The 24,540-nt window shown below is 44.3% G+C and overlaps 1 protein-coding gene across 1 annotated transcript in view; it reads right to left on the reverse strand.

The window, feature by feature from the left end:
• Positions 1-18,531, reverse strand: part of NRXN3 (neurexin 3) — a 1,900,058-nt gene extending 1,881,527 nt beyond the window's left edge. Inside the window, exon 1 of the mRNA XM_084841335.1 lies at positions 17,555-18,531. Coding sequence (XP_084697461.1) covers positions 17,555-18,263 — 709 coding nt within the window. The 5' untranslated portion in view covers positions 18,264-18,531. The remainder of the gene's footprint in view (positions 1-17,554) is intronic.
• Between the last annotated feature and the right edge of the window lie 6,009 nt (positions 18,532-24,540).

Consider the following 24,540-nt stretch of genomic DNA (forward strand, 5'->3'; position numbering starts at 1 on the left):
CCCAATCACCCTTATCAATTTGCTCAAGAAAGCTTTGTTTTGCCAGGTTTCCAACAGTGGAGCTCAGTAAGTCTTTTGCCTTAAAGGATGAGAGTTTTGTCTATTCTTGCTTTGATAGACATCATTCCAGCTTCCAATCTTAGCAGGGAAGAAGGGACCCCCGGTGGAAGTGCCAGCAGCTCTCTCAAAAATTTATTTTGAATGGTCTCAGCTGCTGGGGCATGACCCTGACCCCATATCTCTATACCATACAGAAGTTGGGGAAGCATTTTAGCTCGATATATTTCCAAGATTGGGCCCACCAGAGAACCACCATTGCGCCACCCGACTGATAGGGTTGCTTTAGCAGTCCTCCAGGCAGCAAGCTTTACTGCCTCTCTTCGGGGTTTCCAACTGTCATTTGAGGACAACTGTACACCCAAATATTTGAAGCTAGGACATTGTTCGGTTATGTGCTCATTCAGGCGCCATTTATGTAGTCATTCCCTTTTAGAAAAAACCATAAGCTTGGGCCATATTTAGCTATTAAATTTACAATTATGTGTCTTACTTGTAAGTACTGGAAAAGTAGGATATGGTTTTGCCCTGTTTGCTCATTAATTCCCCATAACTCTAGACTAGCCAATCTCTGAGCAATTTCCTGATCTTGATTAAATCATTTTCTTCCCAACTTTTCATATTACCAAGAATATTTTTATTTATCTATTCAGTATAATTTATTGTCATTAAAGGAGAAAAAACAGACCTTTTATTTTTAAACATTTGCAATACAGATTCCTAGTTTCTTCAATTGTACCCAAATCCTTTTCACTGCAAAACCAAAGAGTGTCTTTAATGTAGGTTGTTAATTTCTGCTCTTCTATCTTTGTCCCCTTATCCAGTATGAACCATGATTTTAATAAAGTCAACATTTATGCTCTATAATGCCATCTAATGTAGGGGAATAATACACCCCATAAATTATACAGTTGATACTTTACCTGGCAGTTACTCTAGCTTTTTTTCCCTGCACACAAGAAATTTAGTATTAATTTTTCCCATTCAGTAACAAACAGTGAAGTAACCTGTAATGGAATATTCAAAAATATTTCCAAAAATGGGAAAAGCAATTGCAGTAGTAGATTCATTTTAATAACAGATATACACCCAGTCCAGAATATTCACAGATGTTTCCAACTTTCAAAATCTCTATAGACTTCTTCCCATAATTTATAATGATTAAGGGCGCAATCCTATCAGGATAGGCAGCCGCTTCCGAACTCAGAGGTGACCTCCTATCCTATCCTATGCAGGGCAGGAGCAGCGCAGAGGGCATGTTCTCCTCCGTGCTTCAGCTGCCGTGCATTCACAACTAGGCAGCCAATTTTGGCTGTCTAGCCGTGGGAAGACAGAGTGGGGGGCAGATGCCGGACAACACATAGGAAGCATCGGAAAGGCGCTTCCGCTCTCCCTGCCCCGCCCCACCCCCAAGAACACCCCATTTTCGTTGCTCCACGCTGCTCTTATGAGCGTGGTGCGTGGGGCCGATCCACACTGCATATGAGGCAGCATGGCAGGGGGTGAAGGTCAGTTCTCAGGGAACCAACCTCGGAGCATAGGCTCTGAGGCTGGTTCCCAGGAACTGACCTATCGTGTGGCCATCTAGCCGCTGACTAGCAGTCATAGGATTGTGCCCTAAAGGGGACAAGATCTTCTAAATTTGGGGCTATCTAAAGTCCCAAATATTTCATTGTGGAGTCTCTTCATGGAATTAAGAATGTTCTAGTATTAAGATCTTTCCCCCCTTTTTCCAAATTAATATTCATTCATTCTTATTTATATTAATTTTATACCCTGAAATTTTGCCACAATTTTCTAACACGTCTAATATTTTCCCAAATGACTCAGCTGGTCTTTGTAAGACCAATACTATATCATCTGCATAAAGATTAACTTTACACTCCTCTTGCCCAAATTTTAGCCCCTCCCACTCTGCTCCTGCCTGAATAAATTCCACTAAATGTTCAAGTGACAATGCAAAAAGTAGAGGGGAACAGCACACAAGTGTGACAAATACCTCTCCACAACTGAAATGCATCAAACCTAACTCCATTTGTACATACAGAGGCTGTTGGGTTTGCATATATCATTTTATTAGAGAAGGAAAACTTATCTCCCAATCCAAATTTATCCCCCCAAAATATCCCACATGAAACTGCATATGTAACTGCACTTTTGTACACCATTTTTGTCAAATGTATGCAATTTTGTCACACTTCTTCAAATGTATGCCTTTTCTGTAGGCATGGTTGGGGGGGGGGGTTGTAAACTGCACTGCAAAATTCAGAGAAGTATAGATTTCATCTAAATGTGTTCTAGTTCATGTTTAGATTTGGGAAGTGTGAATTTTGTAAGCTTGCACTGAAATGTGAAACAAACAAATCTCTCACCCACCCCTAGCTGTAACAAAGATAAAACCAAGAGCTAGGATATCTACAACTTGCTGACACCAGCATTCCACTCTGCACCACCTTCTCTGCCATACTCATGCATGCACACATGCACATACACACACTCTGGCCACAGACACCAAGCAAAGGTCTTGGACCTCAGGTGCCCACAACTGAAGAGATTATGTTAACACTTTTAAGAAATCTCAGAGGCATTTCATATATTATGGATTAAAAGTGTGCATTGTCCCAGGAGACACAGCTTGCTATGAGTTCCTGGCATGCGTATATTAAGTGGAAATGAAATGGAAAACAGAGCATCATGAAGAAAATTGGGACTATACATGTCCCCATTTTTCAACATGCACAGAGGAACAAATGAAGTTCACAGTAGAGGAAAGAGAAAGTAAACATAAGGATATGCGCAGAAGGAGAAATGATGGGAGCAAATGTGGGCAGATATTAAAACACTGGGAAAATGACTATTGATTCAACAGATACATATGCTGCATCTAACTGTTCACAACTAATGTAGACTTTGTGAAAGGAAAGACAGTTGTAAACCACAGCAGAGACAAATTTCTGAGAGTGAGGGGGGAAATGTGGCAGCGAGAGCTAACACAAGCAATAGTTCATAGGGAAGAAGAAAAGAAATAATGACAGAAGGGAACAACATTATGAAAGGAAAAAAATATAGCAAGAGAAGAAAATAAGGCATTGGCAGTAAGAAAACCATAGACAGGTGTCCATATTATTAAGAGTCAGAAAATAAAGCATAGGAACTTAGGTATGGAGCAAAGAAATCTATGCATGTGAGTGCAAAATAGAAATCCTGTGAAGAAAACTGTTGACAGCAACCTACATTGAAGAAAAGAAACAATTTAGAAAGATAACAGAATAAGCCTATTGAAAGTGAGAATTGTATGAAAAATTGGGGGATTTTTTTTAAAAAAGCATAGAAGGGTGTTCATACCCCCCAAATGCAGGAACAAGAGTTTTTTTAAAAGCATTGTTTGAATTAAGTTACCAGACATTAACATTACAAAGTAGGGTGACATAAATATGAGAAAATGCAATTGGTGGGGGACATTCATAAATGTTTCTAAAATACACTTAGAAAATGTTTGAAATTATACTGCCAAGGAGAAAGTAGAAAAATTAAAGGGGTACAAGTGCACCCCTTCAGTTAAGGTGAGTTGCAAAAAAAAGGGGGGGGGTTCTGTCCCTATAATCCTCAAACTTCTGCTAGTTATAAAAATAACACCTGTTGAGCTAACAACTTGAAACCTGGTGTCCATGATCTGCCTGAGGAGGTCGACAATTGTGAAGTATTTCAAACTGATCCGATAAAAATTGCCACAGGTACAGCAAGTTAAAAAGTGCTGAAAATTGACACATCTACTCCAAGCTGTGATTTGGCATAGCATATATTTCTTTCAGGTTTGGGTGAAAACTACTGATGTACATTATTCAGGCTTATTGTGGAGGTGTGCCTTTCATCAGTTTGGTAAAGTTCTGAGCAGCGTTTCAAAAGTTATTAAGGTTTTTGTGCCCTATGAAAGCCTATGGCAGCAACTGCTGGCAAAGTTGTGCCAGGCATGCTCACTTCCATGCTGAAGCTAGAATGCTGCCAGTAATCCAATGTTTTCAGAGGAATTCGATTACGGCGAGCTTTTAAGTGCAATGCCTATTCCTTTAATTAAGAAATGTGAGCTCACAAGTTTCCCACTAGCTCAAAGGCAGTGTTGGATACTGCCTAATATCTTGATGTTTGTTTGTTTGTTTATTACATTTATATCCCACCATTCTTCCTCTTTAAGAAACCCAAGGCAGCGTACATAATCCTCCTCCTCTCCATTTTATCCTCACAACAACAACCCTGTGAGGTAGGTTGGGCTGAGAGTCTGTGACTGGCCCAAAGTCACCCAGTGAGCTTCCATGGCCAAGTGGGGACTAGAACCCGGATCTCCCGGCTCCCAGTCCAACACTCTAGCCACTTGAGATTGTGAGAGCTGAACTACAACTCCCATCACACTTGGCAAAAATAGCAATTGCTGGTGATTATGGGAGATATGGTTGCAGTTTGGCAAACTGGCCTCTTTCATCCAAGGTGATACCTAACACACTGCTGCTACTTGCCAAGCCCCCAAGGTAAGTTTCTACCCCTTAGGATAGGGGTGGTGAACCTCTTTCAGCTCGAGGACTGAACTCAGTTTCAGAGAAGCTCTCAGGGATGACATTCCAGTGGCGGGAAGAGCCAAAGGTAAAAGGGGCAAGGCCAAAGTACTAGTATGTTTTAGCTAAAAGTTCTTGCTGCCAGTAATTATGCATTTCAACTTGAGGTACCCCAATTTATTTTTGGACCAAGCAGCCTTCTGCTCAGCTGTTCTTAAAATGAGTACATGAGAATTATTCATAACAAAAATCTGCTGCATTGTTTTAAAAGTTTGAATTTTAAAAAGATTTAAATAACAACAAGTTTTTAAAAAAGTTTTGAAAAAAAATGAGAAAAATATTCCTACTGAGAAAACACTAAGAAAATAAGTAGTAATAAAACCACAGATCTGGCAGAAAACAGATAACTGTTTTCTAAGTGCAATTAATGCTTTAAACAAAAAAGTTACAAAAATACAACCTTAAATTTATATAAACATTTCACATACATTAAGAAATATAAATTAAAGTTTAAAAGAATGTTTAAAATCGAAGGGATGTGATACTTAATGGAAGGAAAGAACGAAAGAGTGGTTGGTGTATGCCCCGGCCGTGGGCTGCTAAGGTTTGGAGGTGCCAAGATAGTGATAAGCCAGATCCAGGTTTGCTTACAAGGAGACTTTATTGAGTACTTACAGCACACAGACGTACCCAATGGTTGGATCTAGGGATGTCGGAGAATTTCTCCACGAATCTCCGGGAGGCCGAATGCGTTGGAATCTCCGAATCCCCGAAATTGGTGGAGAAACGGTCCGCCACCCCCCGCCACCCCCCCCCCGGGATGGGACTTACCTTTGTCGAATGTCCCTGGCACTGGCGGCTCCCGGCGGCGGTTCGGCGGCAGTTCGGCGGCGGTGGCGGCCAGTCTTCCGACCAGCTGCCACCGCCATTTCCAAGGTGAAAAAAAAAACAACAACAAACATGATAGGCTATGTAAAGATTTACGTAGCCTATCATGGCTAGATTTTCAAAAAACACCATGATAGGCTACGTAAATCCTTACGTAGCCTATCACAGCTGACTTGGGGGGGGGGAAGCACGTACGCAAATAGCGGCGCCCATGGGCGCCGCCATTTGCGTTCCTTATTTGGGCACGTGTAGTCTACGTAAACATTTAAGTAGACTATGGCGAAAATAAGGGCAACGCTATTTGCGTTGCCCTTATTTTCGCCATAGTCTACGTAAATGTTTATGTAGACTACATGTGCCCAAATAAAGAACGCAAATGGCGGCGCCCATGGGCGCCGCCATTTGCATACACGCTTTTTTTTTTTTTTCAAAGTCAGCCGTGATAGGCTACGGAAGGATTTACGTAGCCTATCACGGCTGACTGCAGGGACGCAAATGGCGGCGGCTACGGCCGCCACCATTTGCATCCCGGCAGGAGACGAGATTCATGGCCAGAGGGACGGGGCGCCTCCCCTCCGGCCAGAATTTCGGCCAGAGGGACGGGGCGCCTCCCCCCCGGCCAGAATTTCAGCGGGGAGGGATGGGGCGCCTCCCACCCCGCCCAGAATTTTGGGGGGAGGAACGGAGAGCCTCCCCCCCACCACAAAGCAAGCTGCGGGATAAGGTAAGGGACTTTTGTCCATCCCTAGTTGGATCAGACAGCTTCTCTGAACCCAGAGCTAAGGGGTACAATGGGTCTTATACCATAAATGTTAGCAGTGAGGCAGCATGACAGCAGCAAGCGTTAATTAGCATTCATCTGCAACTTTCCCAGCATAGGCTAACAGCACTTGTTCAAAAGGAAAATAATCAGAACTTTCCCAGCACAGACACCTGTAAACATAGCATAAGCAGAGCCTCACTTCTCAGACACATCCTAGGCTCTGATAAGATAAACCATAGCTTGTTAGTATGGAATGTGGTAAGGCCGTGATATTGACCTTTGACTCATCTCACAAGCTCAGAGGCCCACTAGCAAGGAAATTGCACTTAATAATGAACCATAGCAAAACATTATGGATCTCTAGTCCCCTCTAAAACTACTGGTGACTTGGTCACAAACCTGGGGCCATTACAGTGGGATACAGAAATAAATGGTGGGAAAATACACAAATCACATCTCTTTCAAGTATACACTTGTAAAGTAAAGTATTTATAGTGTATTTAAAATGGGGGGAAGGGGCTGATGTTACAGGCACAATCCAAAAGATGCCCATAAGTGCAAGATGCTTAGGATCTCTAGCCTCAGGCAGCAGAATCCAGGCATGTGACTGAAAAGTCCTGATGGATCAGACCAAAAAAGGTCCATCTAATCCACCATCCTGTTTCTCACAGTGGCCAAGCAGATGCCTCCAGAAAAGCCACAAGAGGAGCCTGAAGGCAATAGCTCTCCCCCGCTGTTGCTCCCTGGCAAATGATATTCAGGGCTTGGCTCTGCTCCTGCGGATTGACTACAAACAAACATTGTGACTATCAGCTATCCTCCATGAACATGTCCCATCCCCTTTTAAGGCCAAGTTAGTAGGCATGACCACATCTTGTGGTACCAAGCCCATAAATTAATGACATGCTCTCTGAAGAAGTACTTCTTTTTGACTGTCCTGAACATTCTGAAAATCAGTTTCATTGTTCCCAGGTTGTAGCGTTATGAGAGAGAGAGAGAGAGAGAGAGAGAGAGAGAGATTATTTTAATCCACTTATCTCAATCTACTTAAAGCATAGTTCCACATAATGCATAGTTTCTGCACCACCACTGGTAGCCTGCCAGAGCAGGCTGCTATCAAGCCAGCCCTTCTCAAACCTGGTACCCTCCAAAAGTTTTGAACTACACTCCCAGCATTTCCAACCATTGGCCATGCTGGCTGGGGTTGTTGGGAGTTGAAGTCCAAAATCTCTGGAGGACACCGGGGTGGGGAAGGCTGTATTACACTGTTCTCTACTGCACTGCAGTACCACCACTGTGAATAGCCAGAGGGTGGTGCTGTAGCTATCAGCTCAGCAGGAGTCAGGTGACTCAAGGAGCCAAACAGGGTTCCATCTGGCACTTCAAAGCAGGGGTGGGCGAAAGGAAGACGTTTTGGACTTCACCTCCCAGAAGCCCTGGCCAGCACAGCCAATGTTCAGAAATGCTAGGAGTTGACATCCAAAACATATTGAGGTCTACTTTCTGCCCACCCCTGCTGTAAAGCATCTGAATCTGGCCTGACTCCTCAGTTTGAGATGTTCTCAAACCACTTGTCTCTGCTTACCATTTTTACTGTCATATCTGCTTCCCAGCCTGACTACCCACCTTGTTAATACCTGTTTGTTTCTAGATTGCCAACCCTGGCAGTGACCGTCATGCAACCACTAAAGTACTGTCCCATTTGAGGTACTAGCTGAGGGAAGAACAACCCACTTTCCCACTGACAAAATATGGGGTGGGTGGTGTTGGGAAAATGCAGACTCATTTCCTTGGGAAACATGCAAACCCCCAGCCCTCTTTTCACATGAACAGGGTATCAGTGGTGAAAGGGGCAGTGTGGGGCTGCGCATTTAGTCCCACCAACACGGTTGCCAAATTCAGCATAACTTCTCCAGGGGCAAGCTTCCTGTACATGTAGATCAGCTGTCCCCAACCTGGTGCCCTCCTGATGTTTGGGACTTCAACTCTCATCAGGCCCAGCCAGGATGGCCAAATGGTCAGGAATGCTGGGAATCGTAGCCCCAACCACCTGGAGTGCATCAGGTTGGGGAAGGCTGATGTGGAGGCTCCTCAAGCAATTCAAAACCTAAACTGTGCAGGTTTCTAAATCATGCAGGAGCCTCCATAGGAGGGCCCCCTAATGTGTTAGACATTATGGAAAACACTGCAACAGGGGAGCAGAAAGAAGCAGTGCGACCATGGGGTGGAGCTAAATGCATAGCCCCATAACCCTTTTCACCATGGATACCCTATTCACTTGTATAATGCAGTGAAGGCTGGTGGCTCCGATGTCAGTGGAGCTGTGCATCCGCTGGGTTTCAGTCAGAACTAGTCAGAACCAGTCAGAACTCTAAACAAGCTCTCCAAGGTGCTGAACACAGTGGTGACCCCCACCCCCAAAATAGGTTCAGCACCTTAGATAGCTCCTCTAGAGTTCTGACTGGTTCTGACTGAAACCCAGAGCAGATGCACAGCCCCACTGACATTGCAGCCACCAGCCTCCACTGGTATAATGCATGAATATGGCTCCGGGAGACAACTGGACTAACAATAATTACTGAATGACTGTTAAAACATTGTTGTCCAAAAAGGCCCTTAAAAAGCTTGGGTTTTAATAATAAAATATCTACCTCCCACTCTTCTACATTTGCACTGCAAGAAGCTTACAAGATATGCATAAAAACACAGCAGGAATCACAACAGCCCATGTCAGGATCCTTTTTACCATTGCATTTCAGAGTCAACCCTACACGGCAATCAGAGCCAGCTCAATTGCTCAACATTACATCTCCGTTTGTTATTCCTTTTTTTCAAACCTCCTCCCTCCATGAAAGGCATATTTCCTGCCCATCATCTCTCAATCTGATGTTTCAGGCAATTCCCAGCCATGAGCCACTTTTAGGCTGGAGCAAATATGTCTGCAATGAAGGACTGTGGGAGGACAGTGCAATTCCACTCAAGACCAACGTTGCTGTCACTGGACAGCAGCAGAACTGAAAATTCCATTGCTTTTCCCAGGTGGGGTCATCAGTCATGACCAAAGAGATGGCCAAAACCAAAAGGAAAGAGAGAAAGCTGAAACAATGGATTGCATCCGAACAGATGAGCAACCTGGAATATCACTGAATGCATAGTCACCTTCTCCCTGGCCCCTGAGTAGCTGGAACAGAGGTGAGGTGCAGGTCTTCTCCTGGATGCTTCAAGGGTCATTCATTGTGCATTCATCCTCATTCTCTTCCATGAGATCCTTGCTGTGCTATAAATTGTGAAGTTTCAATTGCTCACCAGAATCCCCTGTGTAATTCCATTTTTAACTACCTCCCCACAAATTTAGAAACGGCATTCTCTACCAATTCTGACACCTAGAACCACAGGGTTAGTGGAGAGCAAGATCAATGCCATGAATTCAGAGAATGCATTACCTCCTTCTCTGCAATGTACACCCTATGACTCGCTCTAGGGCAAGTTTTCCAACAGAAAGAGGCACCAGGGAGAGATTCATACCAACTATTCATGTCAACCTCCCCAGTGAAATTAACAAGATGTCTTCTCTTGCCCACGTGGCAAGCACACCACAAATCAATTCACCTGAAGCCCACCATCACTTCCTAGCATTATGGATACCAGTGCCTAAAACCTTGCCCATGTAACAGATAAACCAGATCAGGGGTAGAAGACTACATCTGGTTAAACTTTACAAGCACATTCCAAATCTGTCATGCACATAAGGCCTATCAAAGCCATAGATCTGAGGAATACAGTACATCCTTTCTCTTCTTCATTCAAGAAACTAGAATCCCCAAATATTTTAACCTTTGGTTACCACAGTACATAGCACCCAACACAAAATGTATACTATGCTTGTTTGTGGAGAGGGTGCTATTTGACAGTCATAAATTAGAACAACGTAGGTCCATACTGAAAGACTGTGGATCTCCTTCCTCTCCAATATTTACAACTATTATTAATGACAACAAACTGTGCTTACACTGCACTGTGCAGCCTGCAAGCATTTTGCAGCCATTAATTAGTTCATCTTGTTTCTCTGGTGACCATCTGGATCATCATCAAATTAAGACATGATTGGAAAATAGCTTCAAAACATGCAAAATAAATTTGCCCTGTGGATAATGCATGGATGAATAAAAAGGGGTTAACTGGGGCTAGTTCATGGAACTGTTTTGTCGCCTTTCTCCATCCAACATCCATTGACACATCCAGACGTCATGCTAAACCATAGTTTAGAATGATGAAAATGAGCCACAGCAAGCCTCAGGCTCACACTTCCCCTCTGCCCCTCTGGCGTAGCTATGAGGAGTTCAGAAGGTTCTGCTTCTGATTTCCAGTATTCACAGTTTAGCATGTCATCTGAATAGGGATGGCGGAGAATTTCTCCACGAATCTTCGGGGGGCCGAGTGCCGATGCATTCGGCCCCCCGAAAGTGTTGGGGAAATTCTCCGCCGGCCCCCCGCCCCCCCCGCCCGGGATGGGACTTACCTTCGGCGAATGTCCCTCTCGGCGGCGGGTCCCAGCAGCGGTTCGGCGGCGGTTCGGCGGGGGCGGGGGCAGCGGCCGGTCTCCTGACCGGCTGCCACCACCGCCATTACAAAATAAAAAAGTACAGTTAAAAAAAAAAAAAACACCCGTGATAGGCTACGTGACGATTTACGTAGCCTATCATGGCTAGATTTCCAAAGTCAGCCATGACAGACTATGTAAATCGTCACGTAGCCTATCACGGGTGACTTTGGGGGGGAAAACAAAAAGCGCGTACGCAAATGGAGGCGCCCCATGGGCGCCGCCATTTGCGTTCCTTATTTGGACAGGGGTAGTCTACGTAAAGATTTATGTAGACTATGGCGAAAATAACGGAACGCTATTTGCGTTGCCCTTATTTTCGCCGTAGTCTACATAAATCTTTACGTAAACTACCGGGACCAAATAAGGAACACAAATGGTGGCGCCCATGGGGCGCCGCCATTTGCATACACGCTTTTTTTTTTTCCAAAGTCACCCGTGATAGGCTACGTGACGATTTACGTAGCCTATCACGGCTGACTTTGGAAATCTAGCCGTGATAGGCTATGCAAATTGTTACGTAGCCTATCACGGGTGTGTGTTTGTTTGGGGTTTTTTACTTTTTTTTTCGTGGCTGGGGAGACGGGGCGCTCCTCCCCTGCCTGAATTTCACCGGCGAGGGATGGGGTGCCTCCCCCCCGGCCTGAATTTCAGCGGGGCGAGGCGGGGCGCCTCCCCCCCTCGCCTGAACTTCGGAGGGAGAACCGAAGCGCTTCCCCCCCACCGCGAAGCAAGCTGCGGGACAAGGTAAGTCCCTTTCGTCCATCCCTACATCTGAACCGTAAAGTGTGGTTGATGTTAACTATGGTTTGTTTGAACAAGCCAGCTTCATAGTGCATGGTTTGGGTGGGTGACCAGCCAGATGAGCAATTACATTCAATAAATAAAAAATAAAATAATGGTTTGAAGCTGCCTTGTTACAATTTAGCCATACTTAAGATTAACCACAATTTGTCAGGTTTGGACAACACAACAAACTGTGGTAAATGGAAAGCAGAAGCAGAAACTTCCAAACTCTTTCTCATGGCAATGTTAAAGGAGGAGCAAGAAATAAGCACAGACTCACCCTGTCTTGTTTTCATTTATGCTATCATGCAGGGATGGGCAATTTCAGGAGGTCATCTTTGCTCCCCCCCCATCCCCCCTCCACAGGCCACAGGGCAACCGTGAGAGAAATGGCATCTGCAGCTGCTACAGAGTGTCAAAATGGTCGAATTTAGTTTACTTGCAAGTTAAATTTGATGCTTTTAGTGCTGCACAGCAGCCACATATGTCATTCCCCCCTGCCCAAATTATTTTTAAACTTTTTTTCAGGTCACCCAATATTCAATGGGACATGCTACATGAGGCCTGTGGGCCACATTTTGCCCACCCCTGATTTAGCGTGACATCCAAACGGGACAATATTGTCGCTCCAGGTGGGAAATCACTGTGCTGAAACAGTCAGCTTAGAACTCCAAAAGCTCAACTCATTCCTCATTTCCTGAGGAATGAGTTGGGCTGAATTGGAAGTTGGCCCATGATAGAACATTTGGACAATCACTTCACCACCTCATTTTCCCACCCACAGTGACAAAAAAACCCACCACAAATGGGAATGTGGAGTAAAGCCAAGGAAGAGGTTGTGTGAATCACCCCAAACCAATGCACAAAAAGAAGCACCATGAATTAAAATAAGGGTGTCTCAAATATTGCTCTCTAGGTCCTCTCTCACCCTGTTTCCATTCATTCCTTGGGCCTTGGTTACTAATAATTTTCTTCAGTGTTGTCTCCCACTGGAGAATTAAGTCCAAGCTGTTCAAATCAAAGCCAGAGAAGGAAACTTAACGTAGTCCACATCATCCTGCTCTCAACCTGTTACAATAGGGCAAGAAGCAGAAATATACGGTGGCTGTTTACCACTGGTGAATTCTAACAACAAGCAATTTATATTCACTCATCAAGGAAGAGGCAAGTAGAAGCAAATATTATGGCCATGTTCATTTGTTTTTTGATTACAAAATGTATGCAAATTAAGAGCAGCCATCAGCCTCCTGGAAAAGTGCCAGAATGGTTATTAGTGTCATGAAATTGAGGGGAGGTGGCAACAGGGCACCGTATGCCTGGAACAGAGAGTCAAGCAGCTGCCATCAAACCCATCTGGAACAGGAAGCCACAGCCATACCGAAGGGTCAGGTAGAAGCTAAGCCCTACAGTAACCTGCCTTTTTTAGGAAAAAAAAGGGGGTGAGCTGAGAAATCTGTTCACTCTGCGGTTAAAAGTGTGATAATTACAGAGTGACAACCTCCACTGTCATTTGGGAGGCAGCATCCCCAGGAAACCTTGCTCCGTAATCAAGGGAAGAGGTGCAATCAGGCCCCTATTCAGGCTGCGTTTAGAAACAGCCCCTGCGGGAGGCAAGAGAGACTTTGAGATGTCACTTTGCGAAGATGGCAGCGAGGTTTCCCCCCTGGCTCTGCTATCCACCAGAGGAGCTCAGTGCAAGCTCTTAACAGAATTGCCATTCAGCTCCACCTGCAAAGCCCAAAGAACGCCTGGGGAAGAGAAGCTTGCTTGAGGCGAGCATGTCTCTTTAAACTGTGCAAACTGGAAACCTCTCTTCCACAAACTCGTCTGGCAGGGGGTACAAGACCTACTTCCCATGATTCAATTTAAGTTGGAGGCATGTGGCTGCCCAGATTAAAAACGTACCATGGGAAGCATTTGGGGTTGGACTAGAATGGCATTTTGGGACATTTCAGTTCTGACAATATGTTTTACACATGAGAAAGACACAGGCATGCTGAGGGCCAATCCACACATTATGCCCAAGTGTGTGTCTGCGTGTGTGTGTGTGTGTGCGCGCGCGCGCATGCGTGCACGCATACTTGTCAAATGTAAGACTTGAAGAACAAGTGAAGATAAACCCAGGTTTGCAAACACATGCCATCATAGACATACCCCTGAGGGAGTTAGTGAGTTTGCCACTGTGGAATATCTGAAGAATGCTCTGAAGAGGATCAGGCAACTGCTTGGCATAAATGTCTTCCTCACTATTAAACAGGACACTGAATTGTCTTCACATGATGAAATTTAGTCCCAACAATGCCTCACTGAAGCAATCCCATGGCACTAGAAGGGACCCAGAGTGTGCATGTGAACTAGTTCTTTGTTTAATTAGAAGTCTTTACGGAGATATTATTTCAAAGCATACTGGTCTTTCTGTGTGATCCTCGTAGGAACCTGAGCTGCTTTTGACATTGGAGTGATCCCAGAAAATTATAAAGACTTAAGTGAGTTTTTATCTGTTCCCAGCCTTTATCAGATTTCATGCCAAGACTATCACTGTTCTGTTTCAGGCAGCAGACCCCTGGTCTAGCCCACTTAGAGCCCTACTTAGGGGACTAGCAGAGGGGAAGTTCCCGAAGCATTGTCATACAAGTTCAAGGTCAGGTCTTGGACAGGCAGAATAAAAGCAAGTAGAACCACAGAGCGCTCTAAGTGGGGCTGGAAGCCAGACAAGCGTAACTTGCATGGTGCTCCAACAACTAGCAGACTCCGAATGAGCCTTAAGTATGATTTTGACTTCTTTAAAGTTGTTAACTCCACCCATACTGAATGAGGCCTTCTCCCTTAAGGGGACCTTACTTGCTTTACAAGACTTTGACTGTGATGATGCAGAAGTGACTGCAGTGTTGTGGTGGCTCTGGAGCAGAAATCTGTGGAGTCGGAGGATGAGAATGAGACTTCTTTCAAATGCAGGGGGCTGGCCCTATGGGATTTTTCCATTGTTTTGAAAAGAATGTCTGACTTCCAATCTAATCTGCACACTAACTGCACATACATGGGCAGGGTGTAGGGGCTGACTCCCTCCGGCAGCTGCTGAGACCTCAGCACCCCAGGAGGACCAACTGCTAATCCCTGATCCACTGCTGCAGCAGCCACTGCCACTTGTCCATCCACTTGCCATCTCTGTCTGGGTGGCAGTGAAGACTGGGCCCCCTCTCAGATGTAGAGGCCAGGTAGTAGCTACTCTTTCTTGCTACTCTTGCCACTGACTTTCCCCCATATGCTGTTATGGGCAGGTGGTGAGGGCAGCAAACAGCCACCAATGCCACCCTCTATTCCCCTACTGGGCAGTAGATAGGGTGAGATAGAAAGGAGGAAGAAACCACTACTCCTGGGAGGTCCAACAGACAGAGAGCCCTGGAGCTGGAGCTGTCAGGGTGAGGGATTCAAAGGTCACTAGTGTGCACACTGCATAATCCTAATTACTGTACTCAGACTTGTTGTTTTTTAAAAAGCAACCACAGATCTCCAAAACTTGTGCACATATAAGGAACTTTGCAAGATCTCTCCAAGTACTTCTGTAGGAGAGTTCACTGTGCAATGAGGTTTACTAACTGGAACTGCAGTTTGCATTAATGAATCTGGGATACTGTAAATGGAACTTCAGTATCAGCGGGGTCGGCTAAGTATTTATATCTCCCCTGTCCACAGAATAAATGAGCCTGTTGTGGTTTTGCCATCTGCAGACACAGGTATCAATCAATAGTCAAGTAATGGCCTGAACTCTGTTGAGAGAACTCATTATTAAAAAAAAAAAAAATCAAGAGTACACACTGCATTCAGCTATTAAAATAGGGGTTATTGATTGGGTCCCATCAGCTCCCAGGAAAAGCCAGCAACCAATGGCAAACCAATTCAGAAATCCCAAAGATGGCAAATGGTGTAACATTCGTTAATGACCCAAGGGGCAGGGGCAGGAGGGAGAGAATGCTGGTGTCCTACTGAAAAGCAAAACCATCCTTAAAAATAGGAAAAGCAGAAATAAAATTATTAATTGACACACCAAAATCAAAGGCAAACTATGTGTTCCAGCAGTGCAGTAGGTGGTAGGAGGGTGGCGAGAGAGAGAGAGAGAGAGCAAACAAGTTACAAGAAAGTTACCAAAGTGATCCGGATCCTAGTCTTCATCCAGCTGGAAAAAAATGGGAATGATTTTACCGGATAATAATTTACTGGCACAACCGAATGAGAAATTCAAGCATGTTTTATTTCCCCGCCCCCTCTCCAGATACCTTTTGTGGCATTTGTTTTCATTTGTTGGGGGGGGTGAACCCCTTCTCCTTGCTTCTTGCACAGCCTGAAGCAAACCCAAAGTGAGGGTATAGCCACAGCTCATAACAGGATCAGACATAACAAATGTAGGACTGAACCTTCATTGGAAATTACACAAAGGGGAAGTTGGAGGTAAGTGGAGAGAACGGGAGCACTTTCACACAAACAGCTGAACAACTCAAACGTGGAAAGCCAACAGGGCAAACCATGTTCTTGATGGTTTGTTTCATACATTGACAAGTTTCCTATATTCCGAGTGCATCATATACCCCTTCCACATGTTGGCCGTTGTGGCAGAAATGAGAAAGATGTTTCCCGACCCCTCCTCTGAGTACTCTGCATCAGTGGAAGATTAAATAGGAAAATAAAACAAGGTTATAGAAAACAGACTGCAACATTGGTGTGTTCCCGTATAAAAAAAGGACAACCTCATCTCAGCACAGCAGGTATACTGCATATGAAATACTAATCAAATAAGGTGTTGCATTTCATCTCTCTCACCCACCCCAAGAAAATATGGTCGTTCTGTCATCTTCAACCTGGCTAGATCAATCAGCATGGGCACAACGAAATGTTACACAAACCACTGTGGGTAGGAGAATTTCAACGAGGCATCAGGCTCTGCACACTCTGTCATAATACACATATACTTACTCTTGTTGTTCTTCCTGGGCCACACGAAGGAGTTAAATAGTGTATGATGATCTCAGCTCCAATTATTACAGCCTATCTCAGATGGAGGAGGAGGAGGAGGAGGAAGAGGAAAGGTGAATAGCTCCTTGCATTAACTAACCCACTGCCCATATTTTCATTATTTCAAAAAAGACAGGCAGTGGTTGCATATCCGGGGGGGAGGGAGGTACGAATCATGCACTTCGCCAAAATCAGAGAATAAAGGGAAAACAATCAAGCTATGAACGTGTGAAGCAAATGAGAATCAATCTAAAACTGTGAAGTCAGGCTCATGTTGTACGTTGGCAGTTTCTACACTATTTTGATTTCTGGTCTGATGTGGTTGGCTAGCAAGAGGTTGTGGGTGTTCTTGTTGCTGTTGTTATATCCTGGCTTTTTCCCAATATTGGGACTCAAGGAGGCTTTACAACATTAAAACTTGTACAATTACAGCCTATAAATGGAAGTATAAATAGAAGTATACAAAAGTTAAAAATATAACTAAATCATCAATAATTTTAAAATTGTATAAAATATCAAAACATTAAAAGATAACAAGAAATATAGTATTTTGTCATATTTTCACAGGTCCAAACTAGCTATCCCCAAAGGCCTGCTGGAACAAAAAAGTTTTTACATGCCTGCAAAGGCATACCAAGGAGGGTGCCACTCTTGACTCCCTGGGAAGGGAGTTCCAGAACCTTGGGGCAGCCACTGAGAAGGCCCTCTCCTGTGTTCCCACCAGACATGCCTGTGATGGTGGCAGGACAGCAAGAAGGGCTGTTGTTTATTCTGTAATGCTGTTGTTTATTCTGAAGAGGACTACATCTTTTAAAATACTAAAACTGAGAGAAATGAAGGTGGCCAATGGTGATTAATATGTCATATTATGCAGAAAAACCTGGGGAAGAGTGAATGTTCTCTTACCTTCAGAACAGAGTTTCCCAACATATTCAGTGGCTGAGCAATCACACTGCAGTTCGCCATCCAGGAGGAAGCAAGTTCCACCATTCTCGCAAGGGTTCTCTGTACATAGCCCTTCCATGTCCAGGCGGACCCCTTGGTGGCCCAGGAGTTGGGGTTCTGAACTGCCATATTTCAGGTCCAAGATAAATCCTTTAAATGGTGGCTCACCCAGGACATCATCGAGGGTCAAGGTTGCAGGGCGGATGTCCAATGGGACACCGCCCACAAAGAGGTCACTGACAATATTCATGTACTGGCGCTGTGGGCGCACCTCCCCAGGCTTGGCTTCACCATCCAACACTAGGACTGTCCGGAGATGGTTGCGGCTAACCATCAAGAAGTGGAGGTTGCTGTCATTGACCTGCTTATCTGTGAGAACAGTGGCTTCGGCACAGTCCACGCTGAACCGGAGCTGAATCCGCCCATCCACCAGGGACAAACAGAGGAAGTCACAGACACCGCCATCATCAAAGTAGAGAAGCAGCCCAGCCGAGACATTCGTCTTCAACTGGAAGCTGAGGTCACTCCTTGTGCTTGCATCCCAGCGGAGATAACGGGCCCACTGATTGGGAAGGCCCATGAACTCTAGTCCAAGACAGAGGCTGAACAAGGAGCCCAGCAATAAGCTCACCTTCAGGGTGAAAGAAGCAGAGTGGAGGGTAAAGCCCATTTTGGAAAGATGATTCTTTTGTTTAACTTGGGAGAGAGAGAAAATTAAAACCACCTGCAGTAGAGAGGATGGCTCTGGTAACAGGCACTACAACCGGTAAATTCCACAAGAAAGGAAACACTCGACAGGAAAGACAAATTCTCCTTGCTAAGGAAAGATCTCAGCTATCCGTTAGGATCCAGAGGCCTTTATTCTAAGCAGAGAGGGAATGGTGCGAGAATTCTTCAGGGTTAGATTTCCAGTTGTAGCCTTGAACTACGCTGATTTCAGTGAAGGGTGGAGGCAGAGTCAATAACCTGTCTCCAACCTGTGGCTCCTTAGAAGCAACGGGGATGGCAGCAAAGCATGGCTAGTAGCAAACCCATCAAACACGCAACTCCAAGGACAGAAAAATCAAAGTCAATCTGCATTGTGTAGTGAAGATGATCCAGCCCCTATTTCCTCAGTTCTTGGCAATCAGGCCCTAAAGAGACAATGCAAGAACAGAAGGGGAAAGCATTAATTCTAGCCATCATTGATCTATTGATCATGACATCTTAGAAGTGTAACACACTGACCATAATAATAATAATAATAATAATAATAATAATAATAATAATAATAATAATGTTTATATCCTGCACTTCTACTAAAAAGTACCTAGAGCAGTGTACAACATAATCCTAAAACCATATAATGTATTCAATAAAAAGTACAGATATAACTAAGCAATTTATAGAAGCAATATAGCAAAAAAGATCCTGCCAGTACTTAAAAACAAAACAAAAACAAAGATTAAAAAATCTAAGAGCAGCAAAGGTAAAAAATGTTACGCTTTAAAAACTGGCAGCAGTAAAACAATGTGTTACACACTGAAAGCCTGTCAAAATAAAAGTGAAGCCTGACGATTTTCAATTGGGAGAGCATTCCAGAGTCATGGCACCAAGACAGAAAAGGCCCTGTCTTCCTTACGCACTAGCTGAATCTGCCAAGGTGGCACCGAGAGCAAGGATTTTATCTGTATGCCCCCCTCTTAATGATATAGGGCAGCAAACAAATGTTTTAAATAAAAAAATAAAATAAAGGTCTCTGATATTGATCTTAATTCCCAAGCAAGCCTATATTGTATAAAAGTGGACTTAAGGCTGTGCTGGCTGGGGGTGATGTGTGTTGTAGTCCAACACATTTGGAGGGTGCTAGGTTGGGGAAGGCTGGTATAAAGCTTTAAAGGCTAGAACCAACACTTTGAACTGGTCCTGGAAGCAAATAGGAAGCCAATGGAGCTCAAATAAGATTAGCGTTTCATGCTTTGATACGTGTGACTGGATAGAAAACTGACTGGTACATTTTGGACCAATTGAAGTTTCCAGACTGTCTTCAAAGGCAGACCCACACAGAGTGTGTTACAATAATCCAGTCTGGAAGTAACTAGCATAAATGACTGAAACCAAGTTGGTCTTCTCTAGGAAAGCAATAAAATAGCTTCATATAATGTCTGCAGCCACTGAATATACAAGGTTACTGAGCCATCATTGTCCAAGGCCTGGTGAAAAGTGAGAAGTTATCCATTGCCCTCAGAAAGCTTAGAGAATAACAGGTATTGAATGTGCATCTTGCGGACCTCCAGAACAGCATGCCCAAAACAGGCTCCAGAGCTCCATAAAACATCTTCATTGTATCCCATCAAATATACAACCTTTATGCCAGCTCTCATCATTAATTTGATACATACCGGATCAAAACTACAGTAGAGACAGCAATTTTTTGCCAGTGAAAAAGCTTTTTACACTTGCTAGCTTTAAATTCCTTTCGAAATGAGAGGTGACGCAAGAGGGCACAAGATGCCACAGCTAGGATTAATCCTAATCTTTTAAGGATGTACTTAAAATGCTGGTGCCCCAGGGATACCACGAGCTGAAAAGGAGCCATTTTGCAACCCAGTGAACGCTATGCATAATGCAAAGGCTTCCTTCAAAAAACATTTTATTTGTAAAGTTATTTTAAACCATTTTTCACATACAGTTTTTAAATAGAAAACATAGCATAGCATAAATGTGGAGGGTATCAAAAACAAAATAATGAAACCATACATATAAACAAAATAGAAGAAAGAAACAAAATCTATGGCACAGACAATAAAACCAGTGTCATACATGGAAATAAAGCAAGCTACAGACCAATGATAAATAAGGCACAGCCTGATAAACACTCTTGATTCTGAAAGTAAACTACAACAATAAGTCAAGGGCTGAAATTAAACATATGGCTTTAATATACGTATATAATGTTATAATTTGGGGGCTTTGCTGTTGATCTATCAAGATCTCTGGCATACTCAATGAATGAAAGGAAGAAAGGTCTCTGCTTTAGCTCTGCACATGTTGAATTTAATTTGAGCTTTCTTAAGGACCACCACTGGAAAAGACGCTGATGCTGGGAAAGATTGAAGGCAAAAGGAGAAGGGGACGGCAGAGGATGAGATGGCTAGATAGCATCACCGATGCAATGAATATGAACTTGAGCACACTCCGGGAAAGCGGAGGACAGGAAGGCCTGGCGTGCTATGGTCCATGGGCCGGGGTCACGAAGCATCGGACATGACTTAACAACTGAACAACAACAACAACAAGGACCACCAGATCTTTCAGCTCTCAGCAATATGCACTATAATGGATCCATTCCTAGCCTGCTTCTGGGTCTATCCCAGCAAGTATACAATACTGTTTGCTTCAAGCTAACTCTAGCCCCAAGCAAAACCAGTAAGTATAAAGGACATGATTTCTCATGACAGTACTGTCAGACCTAAGGCAAAGGAAGCAAACATCCCAATGTTTTATTTTCAATACAGTGTATTATAGTAGGTAAGTAAGAGCAGCATGCTAGACATGTGAAAGCCTTCAGAAAAAAACAGAAAAGGGGGGGAGGACCAGAAAAAATAGGAAAAAATGTAATGATTTCTTTGGAAAATTCAGGGGAAAATGTTTTTCCCCAATTTTTTTCCAAGCTTTCACATCTCTAGCAGCATCATGACATTAAGCTTTCATGCACAGTAGTGTAGTGGTAAATTTTGCAGTGCAGACACTCATCATGACAGTCCCTATAGCCACACCTGCAACGAGCATTCAAAAATGCGGGCAGCTGTGTTGATCTATATCAATAAGCCACTTCTAGCTGTTTTCACCTCTACCAGGAGCAGGTCTTTTGGAAAGCTAATGGGTCTTAATTGCCGATTCAAGACCAAACCACCCCAAAACAGTGTGCATTACAACCGGGAATAATGCATTGTGGCTGGGAAAATTTATTCTGCTTCCAATGCTGTGCTAAGTTCAGAGGGAACAAGGAAGTCGGAGCGGGATGATGTCACAGTCCCTGATAATAATAAAAAAGTGCCAGTGCTGCTTCTCTGTGAGCCCACTACACCACTGCTCTTGCAGTGAAACATCATGAACTGATGTATCCCATTTGCTGTTCCCTATGCCAGCCTGCTCCAGTGTGTAGATCTTGTGCGTTAGGCAAAGTGCAGCCCTGAGCCTCGGGTTCTTCCCACACTGTACATCAGAATTAGTACTTAATGGGGCCTGCACCCATGTATGGCAATGTGAGGAGCCCCACTCATCTATGAATAGGTGGTAGAGGAATCACACATTTTGCACTGGAGAATGTATGCATAGTAGGAGAGGGCAAGTGAGCCTGAAGCTCACTCCGGCAATCCACAGTGCATACAACCTTCACAACCAAAGCTGGGTGATGTGAGCCAGCCCTTAGATGTCAAAAAGCAATTGCTCCTCCATTCCATCCCCGCAGAGGAGTGACAGGCTAGTTGTTAAGGCTGCAGATGTCAACAAAATATTTTCTGCCCCCCAGTCAAGCCCAGCTTATTATAGAGGAGGAGCCTGCATGTATGCTGCTAGGTGTTGTGTCAGCCTGATGTTAAACAGCAGGGATGGGCAACCCGCGGCTCATGGGCCACATGCGGCCATTCCTGGTCTTAAGCATGGCCTCTGCCATCCCCTGCTGTCCACTACCTTTGCCAAATGTGCTGTGGCAGTAGCACAGCAATTGGCAGTTTGCCGCCAAGTTACTGCAATGGTGGTCTAAAAAGGCCAAATTTAGCTTTAAAGCCTTGATCATGGTTTGCACCCAATTAGAAGGAGAATTTAGACTCCCCTTTCACCCACCATTAGGCCCATAAGCATTATAGCTGCTCTTACACCCTCTCCAACTTAACTTTCATTATTAGCCCTGTTGCCATGAAACCCAGGAGATGACCATTCTTTTGATGATGATGCCACTGAAATTTGGCACTGAGGGTGTGGACCCTGGGGGCTCCAGGGGGGTTGAATTTGGTCCGCAGAGCCCCTAAAATTGCCCACCCCTGCTATACAGAGTTAGGTGGGTCTAAGACAGTTAAAATCAGGCCGTAAACATTATGTAGGACACTCGTAGGAATGAGAACCAGTCACTGGGAATATGCCTATTTCCACAGTGGAGGTGGGGGGAAGGTCATATACAGCTTTTTGATAGGCAGCTTTTTGATAAGCAGCGGAACAGCAGCAGAAGGGTAAAATGTTTTTTAAACCTTTCTTTTCCCCCTCCCCTTGCCATGACCCCAATTCTCACCAGACCCTCCTGCAGCTGTTATTTCATTATTGCTTTATTTTATTTTATTTTTAACAGAACTATGCAACACCAAACTACATGTTTAACATAATAGATCATTAGCCCTAATATGTTCACAGCTGTCAGCACCAATTAATAATCTGACTACCACGTTATGCAGCAGTTGACATTTCCAGATGGTTTTCAGAGGCAGCCATGGACTCTGTAGCTGGATCATCTTTCTCCATAATGAAGTAAGAAGGTACAATTCACGCAAAAACTAAAACAAAAAAATAGTGATTAGTACTAGCCCGCTGCTAATCAGGACAAGACATGTGGGTGCAGCACTGCCAGCTTTTGATTTCAAAAGTAGTAGACTCCCAGGACAATGCCAGAGGTCATCTAGGAATATTGGAAGCTGTCTTATACCAGCTCAGACTATTGGTCCAATAGCCCAGTATGGTCTCCTCTCACTAGGGGTGTCTATCGCTGGGAAAGCTGGTTCTGTTTCAGCTCGATGGAGTTCCATGGTGTTAATGACTTGTGCTTTGTATCCACAAGCCAAGCTGCAGGCTGTCTCCAAATTCCAGGAACTTGTTTGCGCATTTTGGGGGGAAGGTTCTGCAATTTGCGCAAATTTCTAAGCAATTTGGAGCAAACTTGACTGCGACGTACACAAATTCAGCCATAATTTGTGCAAATTCAGCCATAATGGTTCAGAAATTTGCACGAATTGCAGAACCTTCAAAAATGCACAAAATTCCTGGAAAATCCACTGACCCCACCTGCTGCAGATGGAGCCAGGTGTCACAGTGGGAACCAAAATAAAGCCCAAGGGACCGAGCCTAGTAAAATGCAAACTCCACCCCTCAAACAGATTCCTCTGATATCCGCAACTCTGAATGGCTGCAGTTCTCAGGCAGGAAATGCAAGGGGCTGAACCTGCGGCCTTCTTCATTCAAAGTTTGTGCACCACCACTCTGCTACAGGTCCTTGCAATCCAGGATAGGTGCAGCCAGGATGGAGAGTGGTGGGGGCAGAGGGGCTGAGCTAGGATGAAATCCAGCGGGTCTAGGACAGAACCAGAGCAAACTCCAGCAGGTCCTGGATGCAGCAGAAAATAGGACCCGGCGGCAAATCTGGAATTTACTGGCTTTTCAAATCGCAATACTGGATTACCTTACAAAACAATTTTACAGTGATTGGTTGGCATGACATGAGGAGCGCACTACACAAGCTGTGCACTTCATCATCAGATATACATCACACTAAAACCAGCTGGGGTAGACACTCTTATTCTAACCACATTTCCAAAGTCTCAGTGGTGGCTCGTCAGTACTTTGTCATTCTCAGCAGGCCAGGCCAGAGTTGACAATGAGTTTCCCCTCTGCCTCCAGAGCATAACTGCTGAAGCAGGATTGCTCTGGGGCACAGGGACACCGCTGTGGATGGTAAACGAGATCCAAATGGAAGATATTAATCTCTCTGGTTGCCACATGGCAGCCTTAACCAACACTTAAAAGAAGCCAGATGAAAAGAAAAATTAAAATCAAGGATGAGAGAACCTGAAAGCAACGGATGGTGCGAGCGTTCCATGCCCTACGTAAGACGTTTCCTACAGCAGCCTGCCTGGAGCTTGTTAGCTAAACTGCTATAAACACAAATGCAATCAAGTCAAAACCAGAGGGAAGATAATTCC

The sequence above is a fragment of the Heloderma suspectum genome, chromosome 1 (assembly GCF_057233095.1).
Source record: "Heloderma suspectum isolate Gila_16-S chromosome 1, 16-S_ref, whole genome shotgun sequence".
Lineage (NCBI taxonomy): Eukaryota > Metazoa > Chordata > Lepidosauria > Squamata > Helodermatidae > Heloderma > Heloderma suspectum.